The sequence below is a fragment of the Caretta caretta genome, chromosome 4, assembly GCF_965140235.1.
Source record: "Caretta caretta isolate rCarCar2 chromosome 4, rCarCar1.hap1, whole genome shotgun sequence".
NCBI classification, from domain to species: domain Eukaryota; kingdom Metazoa; phylum Chordata; order Testudines; family Cheloniidae; genus Caretta; species Caretta caretta.
The window spans coordinates 73,061,448-73,082,500 of NC_134209.1; the positions used below are offsets into that span (position 1 = coordinate 73,061,448).

Sequence of the window (21,053 nt, forward strand, 5' to 3'; positions counted from 1 at the left end):
GGCTTCCAATAAGAGAAGCTTGAATGGAGATAGAAATTCAGAATATGTCTTTATTACCATTGGATTTTTTTTACAATAACAGTCAAAAACATGATTTGTCTAGAATTGTTTCTCTTTATTTTTGTTCCCAGTTTATAGAGAAAATTTTAGTTTCTAAAATCTCAGAATTATTGTCTGACTTGATATAGTTCTCATGACTTAGTTTAAATTTGCATTTACACTACGGTAGGTTGGGTGATTGGCATAATTTTTTTATACATTACGTAGTGCAGATACATTAGCAAAATATCTGAGCTGCAGTTTCACTGGATTTATGGGCTTCCTATGTTCAGATATACTCAGATTTCTACCAAGTTATTAAGCACAACTCCAAAGGTTATGTATATCCTAGTATAATGTATTGCTAGGAAACAATACAGTACTAAAATTGGAAAGTTTAAAGTGTAGACTGAAGTTTGACTTTGATGTCAGCATCAGCAAAATTGTATTATATTTTCTTAGTTCTGAAAATCACTGAATTTCTCTAGTAGTGAACTCTAAATTGTTTGATCTATTTTTCTTGAGACCTCTTTTCTTTTCTTGAGCAGGAGATGCAAAACAAAGACCCATAACAGCCCACCTGTTGCAGTTAAAGCGTCAGATTACTATTTAAAACCTGTACTTTTTCTCACCCATTTTACTGTAGTGTCAATTTGATTGTTTCATGTCTATTCCCCAGTTTGCTAAATGCTTGTATTTTCAAAAATAGTTATGTTTATTCTTTAGTTTATGAGAATTCACTTGGCCAAAGCCTATTGCAAATAGTGCTGCCCGTTTCTCAGCATAGATTAATTCCTTCTAATTACTGTATGTCCACAAATCATTGTTTTGTGGATATCAGTCTTTGTCTGAACGTCTGATGAAATTAAGCAATTTTCAGCCATTCAGTTTTTTAAATACATTTGTAGTTTATCTGTAACACTGTTTCATTCATGTCGTTTGATTCCCTTGTCTGTGTTTTCATGTGTCATATACAGGACCTCAAATGAGATGGCATGAAAAGCTTATTTGTTAATATGGCTCGCTGTGATTTGAGCAGTTTCATTGCAGGATATTCACATCTCTGAAGAACTGGGGCACTAATTCTCCATAAAGTAAACTCAAGTCTGGAGTCCTGATTTCAGCGAAGTTCACCAGATCTAGTGAAGCTTACAGTCTCACCCAGCAGAACTTTACAGTGAATTAATTTCCTGTTTGATTAGCATGCAGAGCAGCAGTACAGGATAACCTGAAGTACTTCTCTGTATTATAATGCATCATTTGCATAAAACTGATAACTTGTGTTCCTTTTAGGACATTCATTTCATTTTACAAATCCATTTCATACTTGTTATTAGATCCCTGTCTGGGCGCATTGTTGGAGGTGTGTGGTGGTTCTTTACCCTGATCATAATCTCATCCTACACGGCTAACTTAGCTGCCTTCCTGACGGTTGAGAGGATGGTGTCTCCTATTGAAAGTGCAGAGGATCTTTCTAAACAAACAGAAATTGCTTATGGGACACTAGATTCTGGCTCCACAAAAGAGTTTTTTAGGGTAAGAATTTATTCTTTCCTAGCTCTCTGTTTTCATCTTAAATAGTCATTCATTCATCTCACTTTTTTCTCCTAGGTTCTTTTAAAAGGTTTGTATGAAAATGTTATGTACACCTCTACTATATCACAAAAGTAGGGCATTCCTTGTTTATATGGGGCAAAAAGACTGCACCACCGTTTCTTTGTCTAAAGAAATTTAACAATCTGTTTAAAATAAATTTAAAGCGAAAAGTGGCTAAAAGAAGATTTACCTATATAGTATTCCACTGCATGGAAAAAAGCAAGGCCTGAGAGTACAGAACAGCTTATTCCATTAATTTGAGTAGCACAGCAACAAAATATATTTATTTTGAGAGGCCCCATCCAGGCTGAACCTTTAATACCATGCTATATTTTTGTTTCAGAACGTATGATACAATTTTTATTACCGTGTCAGCCCTCCAAAAGTAGGTCTCCCAACAGCCTTAAAATCCAAGCTTGATCGAGAAAATCAAACAAACAGGATACTAGTTTTGCTCAGATGAGGAATGTGTGTGCTGTGTTGTGTCTGTGCTCTCTTTGACATGGCTGTGCATGTGAGATGGCAGTGGATTTGAAGAACTACTCTTTGAAGAAGCCATTGTCCTGTTGCCTTAATTCTTTAAATTAAGGTTCTCAAATAAGAATGTAATTGAAGTTAGTATTAATATCCTACTGGAGGTGAAGGGGCAAATTCTGGCTTCCAAAACAGACACTTCAGAAACCCGTGAGAAAGCCACACCAAACCATTTGTATATGAAGATAGTTTCTCTCTGATCCTAGCAATTGAAAAATCATGGGGAGGGATTTTTCTTCAAGGCTTTCATTAGTGACATGGCATAGTAGCAAAACTGTGGGAGGTCATTCAGGATAGTATGAGTTTTCTCTGGATAAGTGCCTGTACCTCCATGTATCATTTGTAGGTCCATGGTCAACCATGCGTACAACCAGCTTGCTAATAGTCTGTGATTAGGGGCAGCGCCTCTTCCTGGTGAGGGCGCTGAGGTGGGCCTTAGCCCTGTCTTACCACTAGGCCCTGCCCCTCTCAATGGCCTTGCCCCTTGTTCCCCTTCCCCCACCCTAAAGCCACACCCTCTGGCCAGGCTGGAAGCCGGAACCGGGCAGTGGGTGGCGCTGGCTGCATGCAGCCAGTAAAAGCTGCACGGCTGGGGTGACCCGGCTCCAGGGCTGGTAGAGCCATTGGAGAGCAGCGACTGCAGGGGCGGGGCCCAGAACCGGAGCAGGTCAGTGCGGGCCCCTGTGGGAAGCCCCTGACCCTCCATCTCCCCTGGGCAGCACACCCTGGTGGGAGGGGACACAGGCTGGGAGCGGCTCTCGGGCACCATAGGATCCCCACCCAGGCTTACTTCTCTGCTGCTACTGGAGCTGGGTACATGGCCAGCAGCTGCCACTCCCTCTGCTCTGCATTCAGAGCTCAGTGGCTGGAGAGTGGCAGCTGCTATGGGGAGGCTACAACAAATTTTGGGGTGGCTATGCCCCCCCCACACCCGTCCTCCCAGTGCCACCCCTGTCTGTGATAACACATTGTACCACATACTGGTAGGGACAGATTTGAAGAGTTTCCTTGGAGAGTTTCAAACTTGTAAGTTTTTATTTGTTTCTGTACCCATTTATGTTTTTATCTTAATGTCACAGTTCACATTTCTTTCTCTTCAGAGGTAATAAACAGTATAATTGCCCACAGTTATAAGGTACCATATTGCCCTTTCTAAGCCCTTTCTTAAGGTGAAAATTCTACAGAGAAAATATATTAAAAACAATAAAAGAACTTACACACATGCCAGTAAGCTTATACTCCCATCTTCAGCAAGGGCTTTGGTAGGATTCAGTCCTTCAAACCACACCAAGGGGTTTTTCTGTGGTCACAAGTTCATAACGGCTGTAAGCTCAAAACAAGCTGTGAATCTGAGTCACTCCTTTATAGAGTTTGGGTCTTTGATTTAGGAGCAGGTAATCAGCAGACACACAGCTCTCCTCACAGCTTAGCTTCAGATGGTTGAGATTTTACATAACCAGAGGCAAGGGGTGGGAATTTGTATTCACTTCCCCCTAGATATTTCCCAGGAAATCCACTTTACATGTATTGTTCCAAAAAGCTCATTCGTGTCTCCCGCATTGTTCAGTATAGTTCTTTGAGCATCAAGGTCCACAATAATGCATAGCCTTTGTGTTTAATAGGACTCCAAAGATACTTAAATGTAATTCAATAAGATCTGTCAAACATATTGGAGGAAATTGCCATGTCTGTCATCCTGACAAGCAGCAGGTTTGATTATACTGACTGGGGGGGTGGGAGGTCTGTTGGTTAGTTATGGGAGTCAGAAGGCATATATTCTTTTGCTTATTCTACTACTGATTAGTGTGTAACCTTTTGCAAGTAAATCAGACATTTTTACCTTGGTTTCCCTGTCAGTAAAATGGTGATAATAATTGTTACACACCTTTGTAAAGCGCTTTGGGACCCAGGATGAAACGTGAAGGTTGTTTTTATTATTATTATGCTTTGCAGATTTTGCTTTCAAACAATCCACCAAGAAGAGATTTCAGAATGGTACTACTTCATCTTCATCTTCAGTAAAATGTGCCAGTTTATTATTTGCCTTAGAAGGGAAAATGACAGCGCCCAGTGTGCATGGAACATACATGACACACAATCCTTCCCCACAGTCCTTAGACCCCTTACAGTCTAAGTAGGCAGACATACAAATTCTGACACATATACCCCAGCTGACCCAGAGAGTGGAGTAAATCATAAAGCAGTGCAGTATTTTCACTCTTGTGAATTACTGCTGCAGCTAGAGCTAGCTGAACAATGGAAAAAACAGTTCTTCTTTGAGTGCTTGCACACGTCCACTCTGTTGTAGGTGTGTGTGCACCCCGAGCACAGTTGCTGTAAATTTTTCCCTGAGTGGTATCCGTTGGGTTGACTCTGGCACCCTCTGGTGCTGCGCACTGGTATAAAGGGCCCAGCTGACCCACACTCCTCAGTTCCTTCTTACCGCCCGTGATGATCACTGCAACTGCTCTCTGTGCTAAAGCAAGTTATTCTCAGTGGATTTTGTTTCCTTCATTTTTTCTGAATATTTGTATAATTATAGTGTAAATAGTTGATACTCAGATAGTCTAGTTGATACTTCTTCATCCATTAGCAGTTTTTCATCCGCTCCTGAGGCTGAGGCATGCCTAGTCACCGGGCTTCAAGCCCTGTGCCTCATGCAGCAAGGCTATGCCTTTGAGTGACCCATAGTCTAGCTGTTTACAGTGCTTGGGTGAGGCTCACATCAGAGATTGCTGTCAGATCTTTTGTGATTTTAAACCCCCTATGAAGAAGGACAAGGAGGCCAGGCAAAAATTCCTATTCATGGAAGCAGCGGTCAGACCTTCCTCCAAGCTGAGATGGTCGGACATGGCACCAAGTAGCTCGGTGTCAGTGCAGAACACTCCAGTCTCGGCACCACTCACCATCCCAGTGTTGAGAAAGAAGCATAAGAAATGGGGGACGTTCCCCAACTCAGAAGAAGGCTGGGCATGGAGAGCAGAGCAGAGTGTGACATAGATCAGGCCACTCCTCTGCCTCAGCTTCACAGGTGGCACCATCAACTCTGGCCTGCATGCAGGCTCCATTGAGTCCAGTCTCGAATGAGCTGTTGGCACAAGAAGGTCACCACAGCACAAGCGCTATTGTGGTGCAGTTCATTCCAGAGGCATTCACCGCAGCCAGGGACCTAGTGGTGTTCTTGGTACCACTGGCACCAGCAGTACAAAAGTCAGTGGCATTCATGCTGGTGGGCAGGAGAGAGCACATAGCCCCAACTGCTATCCAGTTCCAGGTCTCGTGGTATCATCCAGAGGGAACCTTCCCTGCTGACAACTGCGCAAGCTTCCCCGCCCTGGGACTGATCTCCAGCACCAGTGGGAACCACATCTCCAACCCCAATTCCACTCAATCCACCTTGAGGCTTCTTAGCTGTTGGGAGCACTGAACAAACTAGCAGATCTCCTCAACAGGTCTTTCTCCATTCACCACGAGTGTTCCCTTCACCTGGACATCATGAAGGTCGTCTTCCTGCAAGTGCAATTTTCAGCACATGTATATAGTTCCTGAGTCAGAAAAAGCAAGTGCATTAATCTATCACTATTAAGCAAAGCGCTTGCATATATACATAGGTACCAATGCTTTGCTGAATCAGGGCTTGAGACGCAAGTTTTGGAACCATGGGTCTTTAAGTCTGCTTTGCAACTTATTTTCTGATCTAGCTCCTCCTGGAAGTATTAGGACTGCTGAATATTCTGCTTTTCAAAGGTCTGTACTGCTACAGAAGTTGGCTGGTAGCTTGGCATCAGAATGCATTCAAATTTGGACATGAGCTTCTGAATTGACTGAAGTTCAGTTTGAGCCTGTGCAGTGATATTGAGAGATTCAAGCTCATTTAAAACCTTTCTTACTGAATTCAAATGCTGTGCAACTGTTGAACACCATCAATCCTTGCAGACCATCTAGTTTTGGACATCCCATGCAGTGAAACAGGAAGATATTGCATTAGAATTTCCCAAATTTCCTTTGTGAACTGCTACTGAAGGGATTGTATATTTGCTGAACAGTTCCAAAGTAAGTAGTTGCCTCCTTGCATGATTCAGCACAGTCAACACCAACAAAGTTTAGTGTGTGGTTTCCACAGCTAGAGAAAATACAGTTTGAATTATGCTCAAGCAGAACTCCTTGTACACTTTTGTACTTCCCAGCCATATTAGATCCATTGTCATAGGCTTGACCAATGCAGACTTAAATCTAACTTAAAACCTTCTAGAATTGCTAGTACTTGAGCAGCAATTTCTTTTCCAGTTTTTCTCATGAAATTATTAAACAAAATAAACCCTTCTTCAATTGAAAATTTTGAGCTGTCTACAATCTTAACATTGAATAACCATAGTAGTCTGTTCCTTGTGAGAACAATCTGTAGTGGCATCAACAATGATTGAAAAGTACTTGACATTTCAAATCTCATCAAGAATTGTTGTTTGTATGAATGACCCACATAGGTCAATAAACTCATTTTGTATGGGTGGGGAGAGATAATGAACTTCCATGCACTTTTGACTCTTCTGTGATTCTCGAACAAGTTTAACATGTTCTGATAAAAGTGGGTCATATTTGCTGAGGAGCTCAACTATGCCTAGAAAGGTTTCAGAGTAGCAGCTGTGTTAGTCTGTATTCGCAAAAAGAAAAGGAGTACTTGTGGCACCTTAGAGACTAACAAATTTATCTGAGCACAAGCTTTCGTGAGCTACAGCTCACTTCATCGAATGCATCCGATGTAGCTCACGAAAGCTTATGCTCAAATACATTTGTTAGTCTCTAAGGTGCCACAAGTACTCCTTTTCTTTATGCCTAGAAAGTTTCCATTTGCATGATCACCAGTACATTGACTGGAACCAAAGAAAGCCAGTCCCCCCTCAGAAAGAAAAAGGATGACATTCAGGATGCTCAAGAAGTTTTTTCAAGTTATTAGTTTCTGTAGAGAGTTCAGTCAATAGTAAATTCTCAACTGAACTTTCAGCTGATGCTGCCCTACTGGCTGATTTCCATGCAACATAGTTTTTTTTGTATGATGTTGAACTCTCATCTGATGGTATTCAGTCTTTCAATTTCCTCCAAGCTCTGTTCATACTCCATCCTGATTGATCAGAGAGAACTGATGCATTTGCATCACTTTTGTTCAAAATGAAGCAGGGTGCACAGTACAGAGACTGTTTTTCCGTATGCCAGTATAACCAGTCTCTTTTGCAGGTCTCACCATTTGGAACAGTTTTTGTCAGCAGATGAGTAGGGAAAGCATGATTATCAGCATCTCGTGGAATGTTACTTGGAATTTCAAAACAACTAATTTGAAGAAAAGATTGCATTTGGGCAGCATTACTCTTGTCAATAATTCCAATGTCAGTCACAGTCAAACCTGTAGTACTCATGAATTGTTCTTGCTGCGTAAGATCTACATCTTCCTGTTGCTGTTGAGTTTCTTGATCATACACAAGATCTTCTGCTGCATCTGTTACTGTTGGCACATCTCCTTCTTGACTACTGTCCTCGTGTTCAGGTACTGGCATTGAAATATCACCTGTTGCAGTTGCGGAGTTTTCATTATCTGTAGCATTGTTTGTTGAGTAAGGTGTGTTTTCCAGTGGTTTGAGAAATCAAGTTATTGGCTTTGAGCTTTTAGCTGCTGCTTCACTCAATTGTCTTCACTGTCTCTTTCTTGCACCACTTTCAAATCATGTCTTCATAGTGATATATCTGGTCAATATGTAGCCTATCCACACTTGAAATATTCTGCTGTAAATATGTAGCTTATCTACACTTGAAATCTTCTATTGTAAACATGTACACAAATGCTGAATGGTATACAAATGCTAAAAAGACTTAAAACGAAGGAATACTAATTAAGAACACAAAATGAAACCGTCAGACAGATTATTATCCTTATCACTGAATCAAAACTCAAGCACACCAGGTATAATATAACAGGCTGAGCTGAAGACAAAGGGATGACATGTATGTAGTAAATACAGACACGGATACAGACAGAGGGATAATGTCCAAAAATTCCAAATGTGTGTCCTCATGAAACTCACTGTACAAGATTGTCCTCACAAAATTTCACCTTGAATCTGGGCCTATATACTACGAAAGCCTATGAGGATGGCCAAGCTACCAAGCTAGGGCTCAACCAACCGACCAAACAGTCACCTCTTTTAGCTACCATATGAAGATGATAATGAGGAATTCTCACACATAAACAATTCCTTAGTCAACTAGACGTAAAACTATAAAGACACTAAAATGTAACAATTCTCTACCTTTTGCACGCACTTGATCCAGCATCAGCCACTAGTAGTGGTTTGTTTATATAATCAGCTGATCTGAGAGGACAAGTTCATCACAGTCTAATGTTGTGTCATCAGAACCGATATATTTTTATTAATATTTATGAAAAATGTTAACTCTTTAATATGATGAAATCTATATCAGTTAAGAAAAAAAATATGTCTTTTACCAAATCACATCTCTTCTTTGCTTAAATTTGCAGCTCTAAGCTGAGTGTGTCACACTGTGGTCCGATAGGGATGTGCATAAAAACCAGTTGCAAAACTTATCAAATGCCAAAAAATTAACAAGTGTCTGAATTTGAGGCGCCCTTTGAGCTTGAGGCCTAGGCCAAATGGCCCTCCTGGCCCTGGTGAGAAGTTAGGAGAACATTTTCTGCCTGCTGCTTTAGGCAGTTTCAGATCTAAAATAAGCTTACTACCTTTGCTGGAAATCAGCACACAGTAGTGAGATAGTGCTACACCTGGGGTTTGGGTCGCCAGACCTCGTGGTAAGAGCAGGAGTCTGAGTCAAGAGACACTAACCTGAGTCAAGAACTGGAGATGGGATCAGAAGTGGAAGTCAAGCTAATGGTCAGATCAGTAGTTGAGCCAAGGGTCAGAGCCAGAGTCAGACACGAGGGGCAAAAATCAGGAGCAAGGTGAGAATCAGGTACAGATCAGTAAAGCATGAACAGGAGCAAGTCAGGGATGCAAGTACCTATGTATATGTACAAGTGCTTTGCTTAATAGTGATAAATTAAAGCACATGCTTTTCCGAATCAAGGACTCTATGCAAGTGCTGATAATTGCACTTGCAATTTTGGGGAGTGCGATTTTGGACCACCAGGTTTTTACATGTCCAAAACTTAGATGTGTGGATGCAGATTAGTTTGCAAATGAAAAACAGAGTTAAAGATTTATAAAGTTAAAGCATTGAGCAGGAAAGTAGGGCTCAGAAGTCAGAAAAGAAGGCAAGGTCTGATGTAGTAGGAATTCAGCTAGGAATTCACCCAGTTGCACAGACAATTTGTTGTGCCTCCTTCTGGCTCAAAAAGTGCAGCCAGCCACTCCGTGGGCCGGGCACTCCTCCAATCATGGTTGAGTGGTTGATGCCTCTGGTAGGGTTGGGGTTTCATTAGCCACTCAGTCAACCAGTTACTAACAGGCTGCTGGATGGCAGCTGGGATGCGAAGGCTGCCTGAGAATCTAAGTTCATGACCTGTGAATCCTCATAGATTGTCCTACCAGCTGCAGATAGAGCAGAGGCTGTTACTGGATCCAGGGAGGTCACAGGGTGAAGGGGATTCCAACAGTGCTGTCTGTTTCTGCATTAAGGCAAGCAGCAGCAGCATGCAATACACAGACATACCAATGGCAGAAAATCGGGCTTGTGGGAGTACTTTAAAAAAACTGAGGCACAGAGAGGGGAAGTGACTGCCCAAGGTGATCCAGCCAGTAACACCGCAGAGAATGTAACCAGCTCTTCTGAGTCCCAGTCCAGTGCTATCTCTAACTAGGCAACACTGCCTCTACAGTAAAATATGCCCATGCCAAAGCAGTGAGTGTGAAGGGTCAGCCGGACTACAGACATGTGGAACAGTGGTGAAACCATTCGTGTACACAGGTCAGCCTTAGCAGCAGCAGCAGCAAGCACATGCATCAGTATGACATGATGTGAGTTTGTTGGATCTGAGAAACAACACTCTGCCAGGAATATGCAGATGAATCCACAGTTACAACAGAACAGTGGCAGATAAGCTTTTCTGTTTTCTCTGGGTTTGTGGCAATGGGCAAAACACAAAGAAAGCAGTGGGTAAAAATGGTTTCCCATAAATGTACCGATTTGTATGCTAGTGATGAAGTTTATCTACATTAGAATAAGAATGAGGACAGGGCTGTGATTTTGCACTCCATATCATCTCGTCTCTGTCAAGTGGAGAATGCTATCCAGTGTTTCTGGGCATGGTGTTGCAATGGAATTCCACCTTCCATGTGCTGGAGTGACTCCATGAACAGTGTGCAACTACACAGCACATTTATCTCCATAGTTCCACCAAAATCCAGAGAGATAGCAGTCTTCATTGTGCCCCACTGAGTATCCAATATAAGCGTTCTGTGTAACAGCCTGAGGCCCTTCACTGATTTCTCCAAGCTGGTCAGTGGATGTGATGTCACATTAGTTAGGAGACATGATGTCTTACCTTTGGAAAACAAAATCATGTCTGTGGTCCAGCAATACAAATAAAATCATGATAAACCAGGTCTACCTCAGCACAGCAGCAGATGAATAAAGAGACGTAAAGCATGAATATTATAGTATGCAAGGTTAACATTCACTTTGAACATTCCATTAAGCTTTTGTTGTTTTCATGATTTCTACCTGCTCAAACCCTCATTGACAGCAAATACAAGAGGGGCACAAATCTATCCAAAGTCAATTCATTACAGATATGTTTGGTGATATTTGCCCACTTTGTTAATCAGATATGTGTACAACTGATGTGCAAACTAAACTGGTCAGTGTTTTCATTTTCCTTATTTGAAATTGCACTTATTAATGAGTGCAAAGCAGAAGTTACTTTGAAAAGAAAATAAATTGAATGCCGACAGCAGTAATAATAATAACAATTTACAATCCAACATTTACATAAGGTTGTTTAAGAGGTTTTTTTATACCAGCTGCTGTTTCAGTCAGCAATATGGCAAAATGAGGACCAATGTGTGTGTCAGTCCATCACTTCCAGCAGTTGCAATCATTCAAGGGACAGATTATTTCCATGCTGGTACCCAGAATAGAATAGCAAACAGAATTGCTGCATAATAAACTTGTAAGGAAATGCAGCTCAGGGAATGTGTTTGATTATGCACAACCACAAGGTGCTTTGACTCTTAAGGCATTCTCTGTATTATATTTAATCCTTTACACTGTCCTCATCACAATATGATCTGAAGATCATACAAAAAACAGTAGATCCCCAAAATCTGAGAAGATAAGAAATGTTTTCTAAGGGCTGTTGAAATACCAGCGGAGGATATTTTAAATAGCACATGCATTTCCAGGGCTAGGTTGTCTCTAGTCCTAGATGACCGTGCCAGAGAATAAGAGGGCATGAGGCGGTACCTTATTCTCTTGCACGGACTACTTGTACCATGGTTTTCAACATGAGAAGGGAAATAGGCTCTGAAGAGCAGGATGGCATGGGATGAGATGGAGACTGGATGGAACCTTATTCTGCATATCTGTGCTGGCATAATGGGGGACATACACTGTGCCATTTCTAGGTCTGGTGGAGTTTACTTATGCCTCAGAGCAGCGGGGAGACTGGGAAACAGATTTGGAACTCTCTGAGGCTGGGTTGGGGCAGCACAACTAGATGTGGAGATTGGAGTCGTACAGTGTAGACCCCTATGAGTACAGAAGATGTGTTGATGATCAGTAATCGTTCTATTTGTTATTTTCTGTGGTTTACAGAAAAGTCAAGTGAAATAAGAAAAAGTGTGCAATACACCCTTAGAAAGGGAAACATAGATCACCAGATCTTTGAGCTATCTACCCCTTTGCTAGGAAAAGGGGGTTTCACTGCCCAGTTCAAGAAAAGGAACAGCAGTGAAGAAAATGTTAGATGAGGAGAGTGCCAATGTCATCTGCCTCTTCAAACATTCTTTTATTGATTTAAGCAAGTTTGGTTTGGTTTTGTTCATGTTTGACGGAGGAAATAAAAAGGTGTTTTAGCTGAAATAAAAGTGAAAGAAGATGTGGAGCAGTGTGATGGCTGAGGTACTTTGGTATTTGTACATTATTAATCACTAGGAAAGAAAAAATCTGAGTTTTCTTTGGACTGGAGTATTCAACTTTTCCCATTCTGAACTGTGCTCCCTTGTGTTGCAATCCCAATGTAGAAGTACACATTTTATATTAGAAATAAATACATAGAAATAAATATATAGTAGTGCATTCTGCACTTTTCCCCCTCGAGTAAAGTGTCTTGTTTCTAAAAGCGGCAAAGAGTCTTGTGGCACCTTATAGACTAACAGACATATTGGAGCATGAGCATTCATGGGTGTATACATGCATCCCATGCATCCGACGAAGTGGGTATTCACCCACGGAAGCTCATGCTCCAATACGTCTGTTAGTCTATAAGGTGCCACAGGACTCTTTGCCGCTTTTACATATCCAGACTAACACAGCTACCCCTCTGATGCTTGTTTCTAAAAGTTATCAGTGGCTTCAGATATGGTTTCCCATGTATGATTTTTTTCTCCTTCATGTTATTCAAATACTTTTTAGCAGACAGTGTTGTGTGGCCAAAGGTCAGAATAATACAGGTGCACATCCCCAAAATGCTTATCTAATTAATATTTCATAAAGTTTTAGAAAACAAACTTCCAGACATCTTTTTTGACAGTATTCCAGCTGTTATTAAGCAGAGTCTGTGTCTGATTCAGGAGGCAAATGTTAGCATAAATTGGTTGTGTGTGACATTACTGTTACCCTAGCCAAAAGTGGATTGTGCTGTGGTTAACATTTAATAGTCAACTGTGCTGGATACTCGTGAGTGCACAGGAGCAAATACTCTACAATTTATCACATCATAGTTTGAAGACTTTCATAGGTGAAAATGACCAAGCATATGTATGAAAACAGTGTAACAAAGTCTCATTCGTAGACATGCAACGTCTGTAATATACAGGTCCCCGTATCAATAGAGTTATTTTAATAAAGTTACTGCAGGAATAATTTAGCCTATTTTTATGTTAGCAATATCTTGTCCTGTGAACGTTTTTAACAAATTAAAAGAAAGCTGATTTTCTTTACGGCAGAACTTTGAAAACAGTGGGTTTGAACTGGAATATCTGAGTAGAGATAAGCTGTGTGTTATGTACCTATGTTGTGCAGGAGGTCAGACTAGATGATCAGAATGATCCCTTCTGGCCTTAAAATCTGTTAATATGATCTGGGGGAATTTAAATTCTGCTGAAACTGAACAATATGAGGCTCAGAAATTCAATAAAGCAAAACTCTCATAGAAAGGCACCTCGACTAAAACCTTTAACACTGGTTAAAAGGTTTTGAACTTTTTGCTTAACACTTATGTTTGACACTTACCTCCTTAAATGTTCACCACTTTAAGACAGGTGAAGATTATGGTCAGTACTTCATCAGTCCATGACTTACATATTTACAATCCTTTGTCCCACTTGTCACTTTTTTCAGTGTATGCTCTTGTAGGGAAAATGCTCACCAGCTCAATGGGGTATTGGGTTGTGTGTTCTTCATATTGTTTCCCCTTGATCTTGCTAGAGATAGTAACTTTGTAGAATGACAGTAATTCAGGCAGGTGCTAATAGTGAGTAATGCTCAGCCCTATGCTTTATTTGGGGGATGTTATATATATAAAATCAGGAAATGGCTGACCACTTCTGGTGACTCTTTTTCGATTTGTAGAGGACTCTTTAAGATTTTTATTAAAAGCAAAGCCAGGACAGCATAACCTCAAAATCCACAAAGTTCTGCTCTACTTTTCAGTGTCTCCTTGGAATATTTAACCTATTTTCAGTAATATCCATTAACTTGAGATACATTGGGGTGAAAAATATAATACCATTCCTCTGTTTATAAGAATTACTGATATGAAAATCAACTGCATATACTAATCAAAACCCGTGGGACAAAATCATTCCTATACTAACCATGCTCAAGTATTGTGCATGTAAGAATCAAACAGTCTGCTTATAAGAATAATTTTGGGGCAAACTGACTACATGTAATATGGTGATCAATCAAGTGCAATGTCATGTAATAAGCCAGTAAAGCTGGTTTGAATTTGATCACATATCTTGTAGCATATATAAAATATAATCCCTGTGTAGAAAAAACAAATTGTGCCATTTATATGTGAGTCAATGTGGCAGGAAAAAGAAATCGACTTTCTGCAGATGAAAGACACCACCTTCTGGATTTCAGTGGTAGGCTTCCAAAGACCAGACAAAGAGATGCAGTTCAGAAATTGAGCATTCCACAAGCTACATTATCTAAGATTCTCAAGGACAGGAGAGCAACATACAAAACAAAGGAGACAGAAAAAGAATACCATCAGCAAGGCACCTATGGTTTAGGCAGCGCTTATAAGTGGATCAGAAGTGCCCCCCGCCCGCAGTAGGACAGTTGGTGATGCAGAAAGCAGAAGAACTGGTGGCCCAGGGCATTACTGACTTCAAGGCCAGAACTGGCCAGTAACCAAGAGAGAATTGTTTTAAAGAAAATGTGTGGAGAAGCAGAAGATACAGACATTAAATCATGTGAAGAATGGTTAGAAAATGAGTGGATCGAAATGAGACATAACTTCGCTGAAGAAGACATTTGGAATGCAGGTGAAAGTGGAATTTACTTTCAAGCCCTGCCTGATGGAACTTACCTTTAAATCTGAAAATAAAAAAAAAATAAAAAAAGGGGGAAAAAAGTCTAAGGAAACAATTACTTCTCTGTTCATCTGTTCCGTGACTGATAAGTAAAAGGATCTTTTCATCAACAGGAAAAGTCAAAACCCATGATGTTATAAAAATGTGAGACATCTTCCAGTTTGCTATGCTGCCAATGCATCTGCCTGGATGATGGGGTATCTATTGGGTGAATGACTGAAGGACTGGGATTGAAAGTTGGGTCAGGAAAGGAGAAAAAAAATTGCTACTTGTGTACAACTGCACAGCCCACGCGATGAAAGATGTAGCACTGAGGAATATCCTACTTAAATTCCTACCGAAGACCACAACTTCTATCCTTCATCCATGTGATCAGGGAATTATCAGAACCGCCAAGGCGTACTTTCACAAGCAAATAGCTCACACAGTATTGCACCACATTGACGATGAGAACAACAAAGCTACCGCTGTAAAAATTGCCAGGAAGGTCAGTCTTTTAGATGCCATTCTAATTCTTGCAAACGCCTGGTCTGACTTTGATGCTTCAACAATCTGGAATTGCTGGGGAAAAAAAGGAGGTCTGGTCACAGCACCCATTGAGGAAGTAATTGTTGAGCCACCAAGAAAACTCAATTCACACAAATTTGAAGAGTGGCTAGACATCGATGACAATGTTTTTGTTATGCAACCTGTCTCTGATGAGGACATTGTGACTGAGATCAGACACCAACTGGAAGTGACACCTGAAAACAATGCAGTGGTGGACTCTGATAATGGCGAGATAATTGTCTCATCCTTGATCCAAATGAAGGATGTCATGAAAACTCTGACAAAAGACCTATTGTCCAGGGGCTTCAATTATTTTAACTTTCTATGTCACCTTGAAAAGGATGTTGTGGATCATGCAATGACTGATCCAGGGAACACTGGACAAGTTGGTACCACTGCATTGTGCATGCACAGTGCCAGACATGCCACTCCAGTGACAGACAGCGACACTCTGAAATAAATATTAATGGGAGTCAATACTGTTATAAATGGTGTCTCACATTTATATTTATGCTATAAAAGTCAATGTAATGCACTTTCATATGTTATGTTTCTTCCAGTTCATTTGAGAGTTTTTTAAAATTTGTATCTTCGAATCTTTACCTAAAGAGAGATATAGTTCTGCTAAGTTACACTTTGTTTAACGTTATAAAATGTTGTACAGTCTTAATAATTGCCTTAATAAAAGCACCAGCTAAATGATTTGGTGATTTAAAAAAAAAACAATAGCCTGTTGCTCAGTTAGAATGTTGGTATGTTTTTTTCCGTGTTGAATATGTTTAAAGTCTACAGAATTTAGTTATGGTAAATGAGATGTTTCTCTATTGGATACAAAAATTGGTGGTTTAAAACATAAAAGTCAATTTCATCCATGTCATCTGCGTGTAAGAGTCAACCGCTTATAAGAAATCATCTGAGATGGATAAAAGGAGTGCACTGTACCATATAGCAGAGTTCTTCTTGACCTGCTGCTCACAAATCGGGAAGAATTAGTAGGGGAAGCTAAAGTGGATGAGAACCTGGGAGGCAGTGACCATGAGATGGTCGAGTTCAGGATCCTGACACCAGGAAGAAAGGAAAGCAGCAGAATACGGACCCTGGACTTCAGAAAAGCAGACTTTGACTCCCTCAGGGAACTGATGGGCAAGATCGCTTGGGAGAATAACATGAGGGGGAAAGGAGTCCAGGAGAGCTGGCTGTATTTTAAAGAATCCTTATTGAGGTTACAGGGACAAAAAATCCCGATGTGTAGAAAGAATAGAAAATATGGCAGGCGACCAGCTTGGCTTAACAGTGAAATCTTTGCTGATCTTAAATAAAAAAAGAAGCTTACAAGAAGTGGAAGATGGGACAAATGACCAGGAATGAGTAAAAAAATATTGCTCGGGCATGCAGGAGTGAAATCAGAAAGGCCAAATCACACCTGGAGTTGCAGCTAGCAAGAGATGTTAAGAGTAACAAGAAGGGTTTCTTCAGGTATGTTAGCAACAAGAAGAAAGTCAAGGAAAGCATGGGCCCCTTACTGAATGAGGGAGGCAACCTAGTGACAGAAGATGTGGAAAAAGCTAATGTACTCAATGCTTTTTTTGCCTCTGTCTTCACGAACAAGGTCAGCTCCCAGACTACTGCACTGGGCAGCACAGCATGGGGAGGAGGTGACCAGCCCTCTGTGGAGAAAGAAGTGGTTCGGGACTATTTAGAAAAGCTGGACATGCACAAGTCCATGGGGCCAGATGTGTTGCATCCGAGAGTACTAAAGGAGTTGGCAGATGTGATTGCAGAGCCATTAGCCATTATCTTTGAAAACTCATGGCGATCAGGGGAAGTCCTGGATGACTGGAAAAAGGCTAATGTAGTGCCCATCTTTAACAAAGGGAAGAAGGAGGATCCTGGGAACTACAGGCCAGTCAGCCTCACCTCAGTCCCTGGAAAAATCATGGAGCAGGTCCTCAAGGAATCAATTCTGAAGCACTTAGAGGAGAGGAAAGTGATCAGGAACAGTCAGCATGGATTCACCAAGGGCAAGTCATGCCTGACTAATCTAATTGCCTTCTATGACGAGATAACTGGCTCTGTGGATGAGGGGAAAGCAGTGGATGTGTTGTTCCTTGACTTTAGCAAAGCTTTTGACACAGTCTCCCACAGTATTCTTGCCAGCAAGTTAAAGAAGTATGGGCTGGATGAATGGACTATAAGGTGGATAGAAAGCTGGCTAGATTGTCGGGCCCAACAGGTAGTGATCAATGGCTCCATGTCTAGTTGGCAGCCGGTATCAAGTGGAGTGCCCCAAGGGTCGGTCCTCGGGCCAGTTTTGTTCAATATCTTCATAAATGATCTGGAGGATGGTGTGGATTGCACCCTCAGCAAGTTTGCAGATGACACTAAACTGGGAGGAGAGGTAGATATGCTGGAGGGTAGGGACAGGATACAGAGGGACCTAGACAAATTGGAGGATTAGGCCAAAAGAAATCTGATGAGGTTCAACAAGGACAAGTGCAGAGTCCTTCACTTAGGACGGAAGAATCCAATGCACCACTACAGACTAGGGAGTGAATGGTTCGGCAGCAGTTCTGCAGAAAAGGACCTAGGGGTTACAGTGAACAAGAAGCTGGATATGAGTCAACTTTGTGCCCTTGTTGCCAAGAAGGCCAATGGCATTTTGGGATGTATAAGTAGGGGCATAGCGAGCAGATCGAGGGACGTGATCGTTCCCCTCTATTTGACATTGATGAGGCCTCATCTGGAGTATTGTGTCCAGTTTTGGGCCCCACGCTACAAGAAGGATGTGGAAAAATTGGAAAACCTCCAGCAGAGGGCAACAAAAATGATTAGGGGACTGGAACACATGACTTATGAGGAGAGGCTGAGGGAACTGGGGATGCTTAGTCTGTGGAAGAGAAGAATGAGGGGGGATTTGATAGCTGCTTTCAACTACCTGAAAGGGGGTTCCAAAGAGGATGGCTCTAGACTGTTCTCAGTGGTAGCAGATGTCAGAACAAGGAGTAATGGTCTCAAGTTGTAGTGGGGGAGATTTAGGTTGGATATGAGGAAAAACTTTTTCACTAGGAGGGTGGTGAAACAGTGGAATGCGTTGCCTAGGGAGGTGGTGGAATCTCCTTCCTTAAAAGTTTTGAAGGTCAGGCTTGACAAAGCCCTGGCTGGGATGATTTAATTGGGGATCAGTCCTACTTTGAGCAGGGGGGTGGACTAGATGACCTCCTGAGGTCCCTTCCAACCCTGATATTCTATGATTCTATGATATTAGTGTAGTCCCTATGTTTGAATCTATATTTCTTTTTAATATATAATCATATATTTCCAAACATTTCATCTTGGAATAATTAAAATAAAAATAGAATAATAACTAGATGGTATTTTTCCACTTATATCAATATTTGATTGTTTGCAAATTGGTAAGATTCATTTATTGTTCTACTTTACTAGTTGTAGGTAGCAGTAGCAATTTCTATCCTTTTTGTAACATGGAAGGTCAAAAATATAATTCTACAAACCATATTCCACAGCTGAAGTTCTGCTTCATGTAATATCAGATCACATTTTAACACAGTTTTGATAGACTGTGGAGCTATTTCTGTAAATGACATAATAACGACATCATCCCATTTTAAGAACAAAATGGAGAGGTTATCTGATGTCCCACAAAATGAATAGATAGTTAATTAATTTGATAAAGTGCTGCATAATTGAATTTCTTAATGAATATCATTGGAAAGAGCCCTGTTTAATTAAGGCAATATTTTACATGTAAATGGGGGGTGTACTTAGCAAAACGAATAATTTTGATAGTTATGCTTCCCAGTGAAGACATGATATTCCCAAGGCACTTTTTAGCTTCTGAGAGATTTTCAGGTCATGTTTTTTTTAATACAAGAAGGAAAAATCATATATAAGAGAGTAAGTGTATATACCATAGCTTTGTCTGTGCTGTAGCAATGGGATTGATCACAACATCAGAAGTACCTTTTACAGTTAGATTAAAATATTTCATATATTCACCAAGACATAATACTATACTAGAGCGGTGAACTATAGTAACTGGAAAGACTCTTGGTGATTTGTTCCAATGCAGTTTTATTCTTTATTGTCTATTAATGTAGCAGTTCTTCGATGGGTTCATTCTTCAGACCGTAAGTGAGATCCTTTTATGGTGCTTCTGCCCTCCTTCTCTTCAGTGGCATTAAGGAAACAGTATATACTATTGGATCTGTTCCTAATGGGTGGGTAAATACCCAGCTTGTCCTCTGATCACCCAAAATTCAGATGTATTCCACTTTCCAAAATGTTTTGGTCCATCTCCCCTAAATGTAATGTCCCTTTACGGATAGACCTCTTTCTGCCATCTTTACCCAGGAAAGTAGCCCCACTGACTGCTCACATGAATGAAAGTTGCTGGTTGTGGCCATTAATCAGCCAAGAATAACACCTGGATTAGTTTTTTGAAGCATGTAGACAATATTTTGAAAACTCTTACAATTTGAGAAAACTGGTTTTATGAACAACCTCACTTCTGTTTTGAAGATTTTTGGATGTCTTGGTGTGGGCCATTTCCTTAAATAAGTGAGACTGAATAAAGTCTAAATATCATCAGTGGAGTAATAGAAAAGCCCTACATTGCACTATTTTTGTTCTGTGGTCAAAATCTTTGGGACTGCCTTGCTCCTTGTGCAGTCATTTCCACCTGTGCAAAGTGGGGTGTAAAATGCTACCCAATCCAAATTCTTCATTCACTTGCATCAGTAGAAGTGATTTATACCCACTTTGCACTCACTTTGTATGTAAATTACTATACAAGGTCAGGAGAATCAGCACCAGATCATATTTCATGATTACAAGTGCCCTTTGGGACTCATCCACGATTCCTTTCAAGTTTCTTCCTCTTTGACTGCACCATTCCCAATAACCAAATACAAATACCAAACTTGATTTAGCTAAACATTCTTTCCAGGCAAGAAAGTAACTATCGACTAAACCAGAGGGATTTTTGTTTTCTAAAGCAAAAGGAACAGGACCCTGCAAGCTACAAAGAAAAACAACTGGCTCCAGTTACCTCACTTTTTCCTAAAAGGGAGAAGAGAATACAACTTCTATGACTCATTTCAATTATGTGCCATACTGTGTATCGCCACTAAAGAGGAATTTGACACAGTGATCTAATTGTCCATGTTATCTTTGGATTTCATAGCAATGTTAGCATCTTCCTTTGAGTGATTTAACATTTTCTAGTGGCTCAAGGACATATTTTCAACTTGTTATACCTGATTACTATATTCAACAGTGGAGAACTCATTAGTGGAATGAAGATTTTCTTTTTAGAGTTGGAATCTCTGTTGAAAAGTTTACTGCAGTTCTACTATATCTTTTATTTTTATCTGAAGTGTATGAAATCATTGGTAGAAGTATAAGCTATATATGAAATGATAGCAATAATAATCAATCGGAAAAGAATGCTGGTTTTATAATCCTTCAGCACTGAGTTTTGATTTATACCAAGAATAACATAACCTGCGTTTTCTCACATGCATGTTTAGTGTCTTCTGTGGAGAGAAGTTAATTTGGCTTTTTATTTTCTCTGCAGAGATCTAA

At 40.6% G+C, this 21,053-nt stretch overlaps 1 protein-coding gene across 6 annotated transcripts in view; it reads left to right on the plus strand.

The window, feature by feature from the left end:
* Positions 1-21,053, plus strand: part of GRIA2 (glutamate ionotropic receptor AMPA type subunit 2) — a 112,192-nt gene that overhangs the window by 84,770 nt on the left and 6,369 nt on the right. For all 6 annotated transcript variants that reach the window (XM_048847503.2, XM_048847500.2, XM_048847498.2 and 3 more), the window contains exons 12-13: positions 1,377-1,575; positions 21,046-21,053. The exon at positions 21,046-21,053 is cut by the window's right edge and continues 240 nt beyond it. In XM_048847503.2, the coding sequence (XP_048703460.1) occupies positions 1,377-1,575; positions 21,046-21,053 (207 nt within the window). The remainder of the gene's footprint in view (positions 1-1,376; positions 1,576-21,045) is intronic.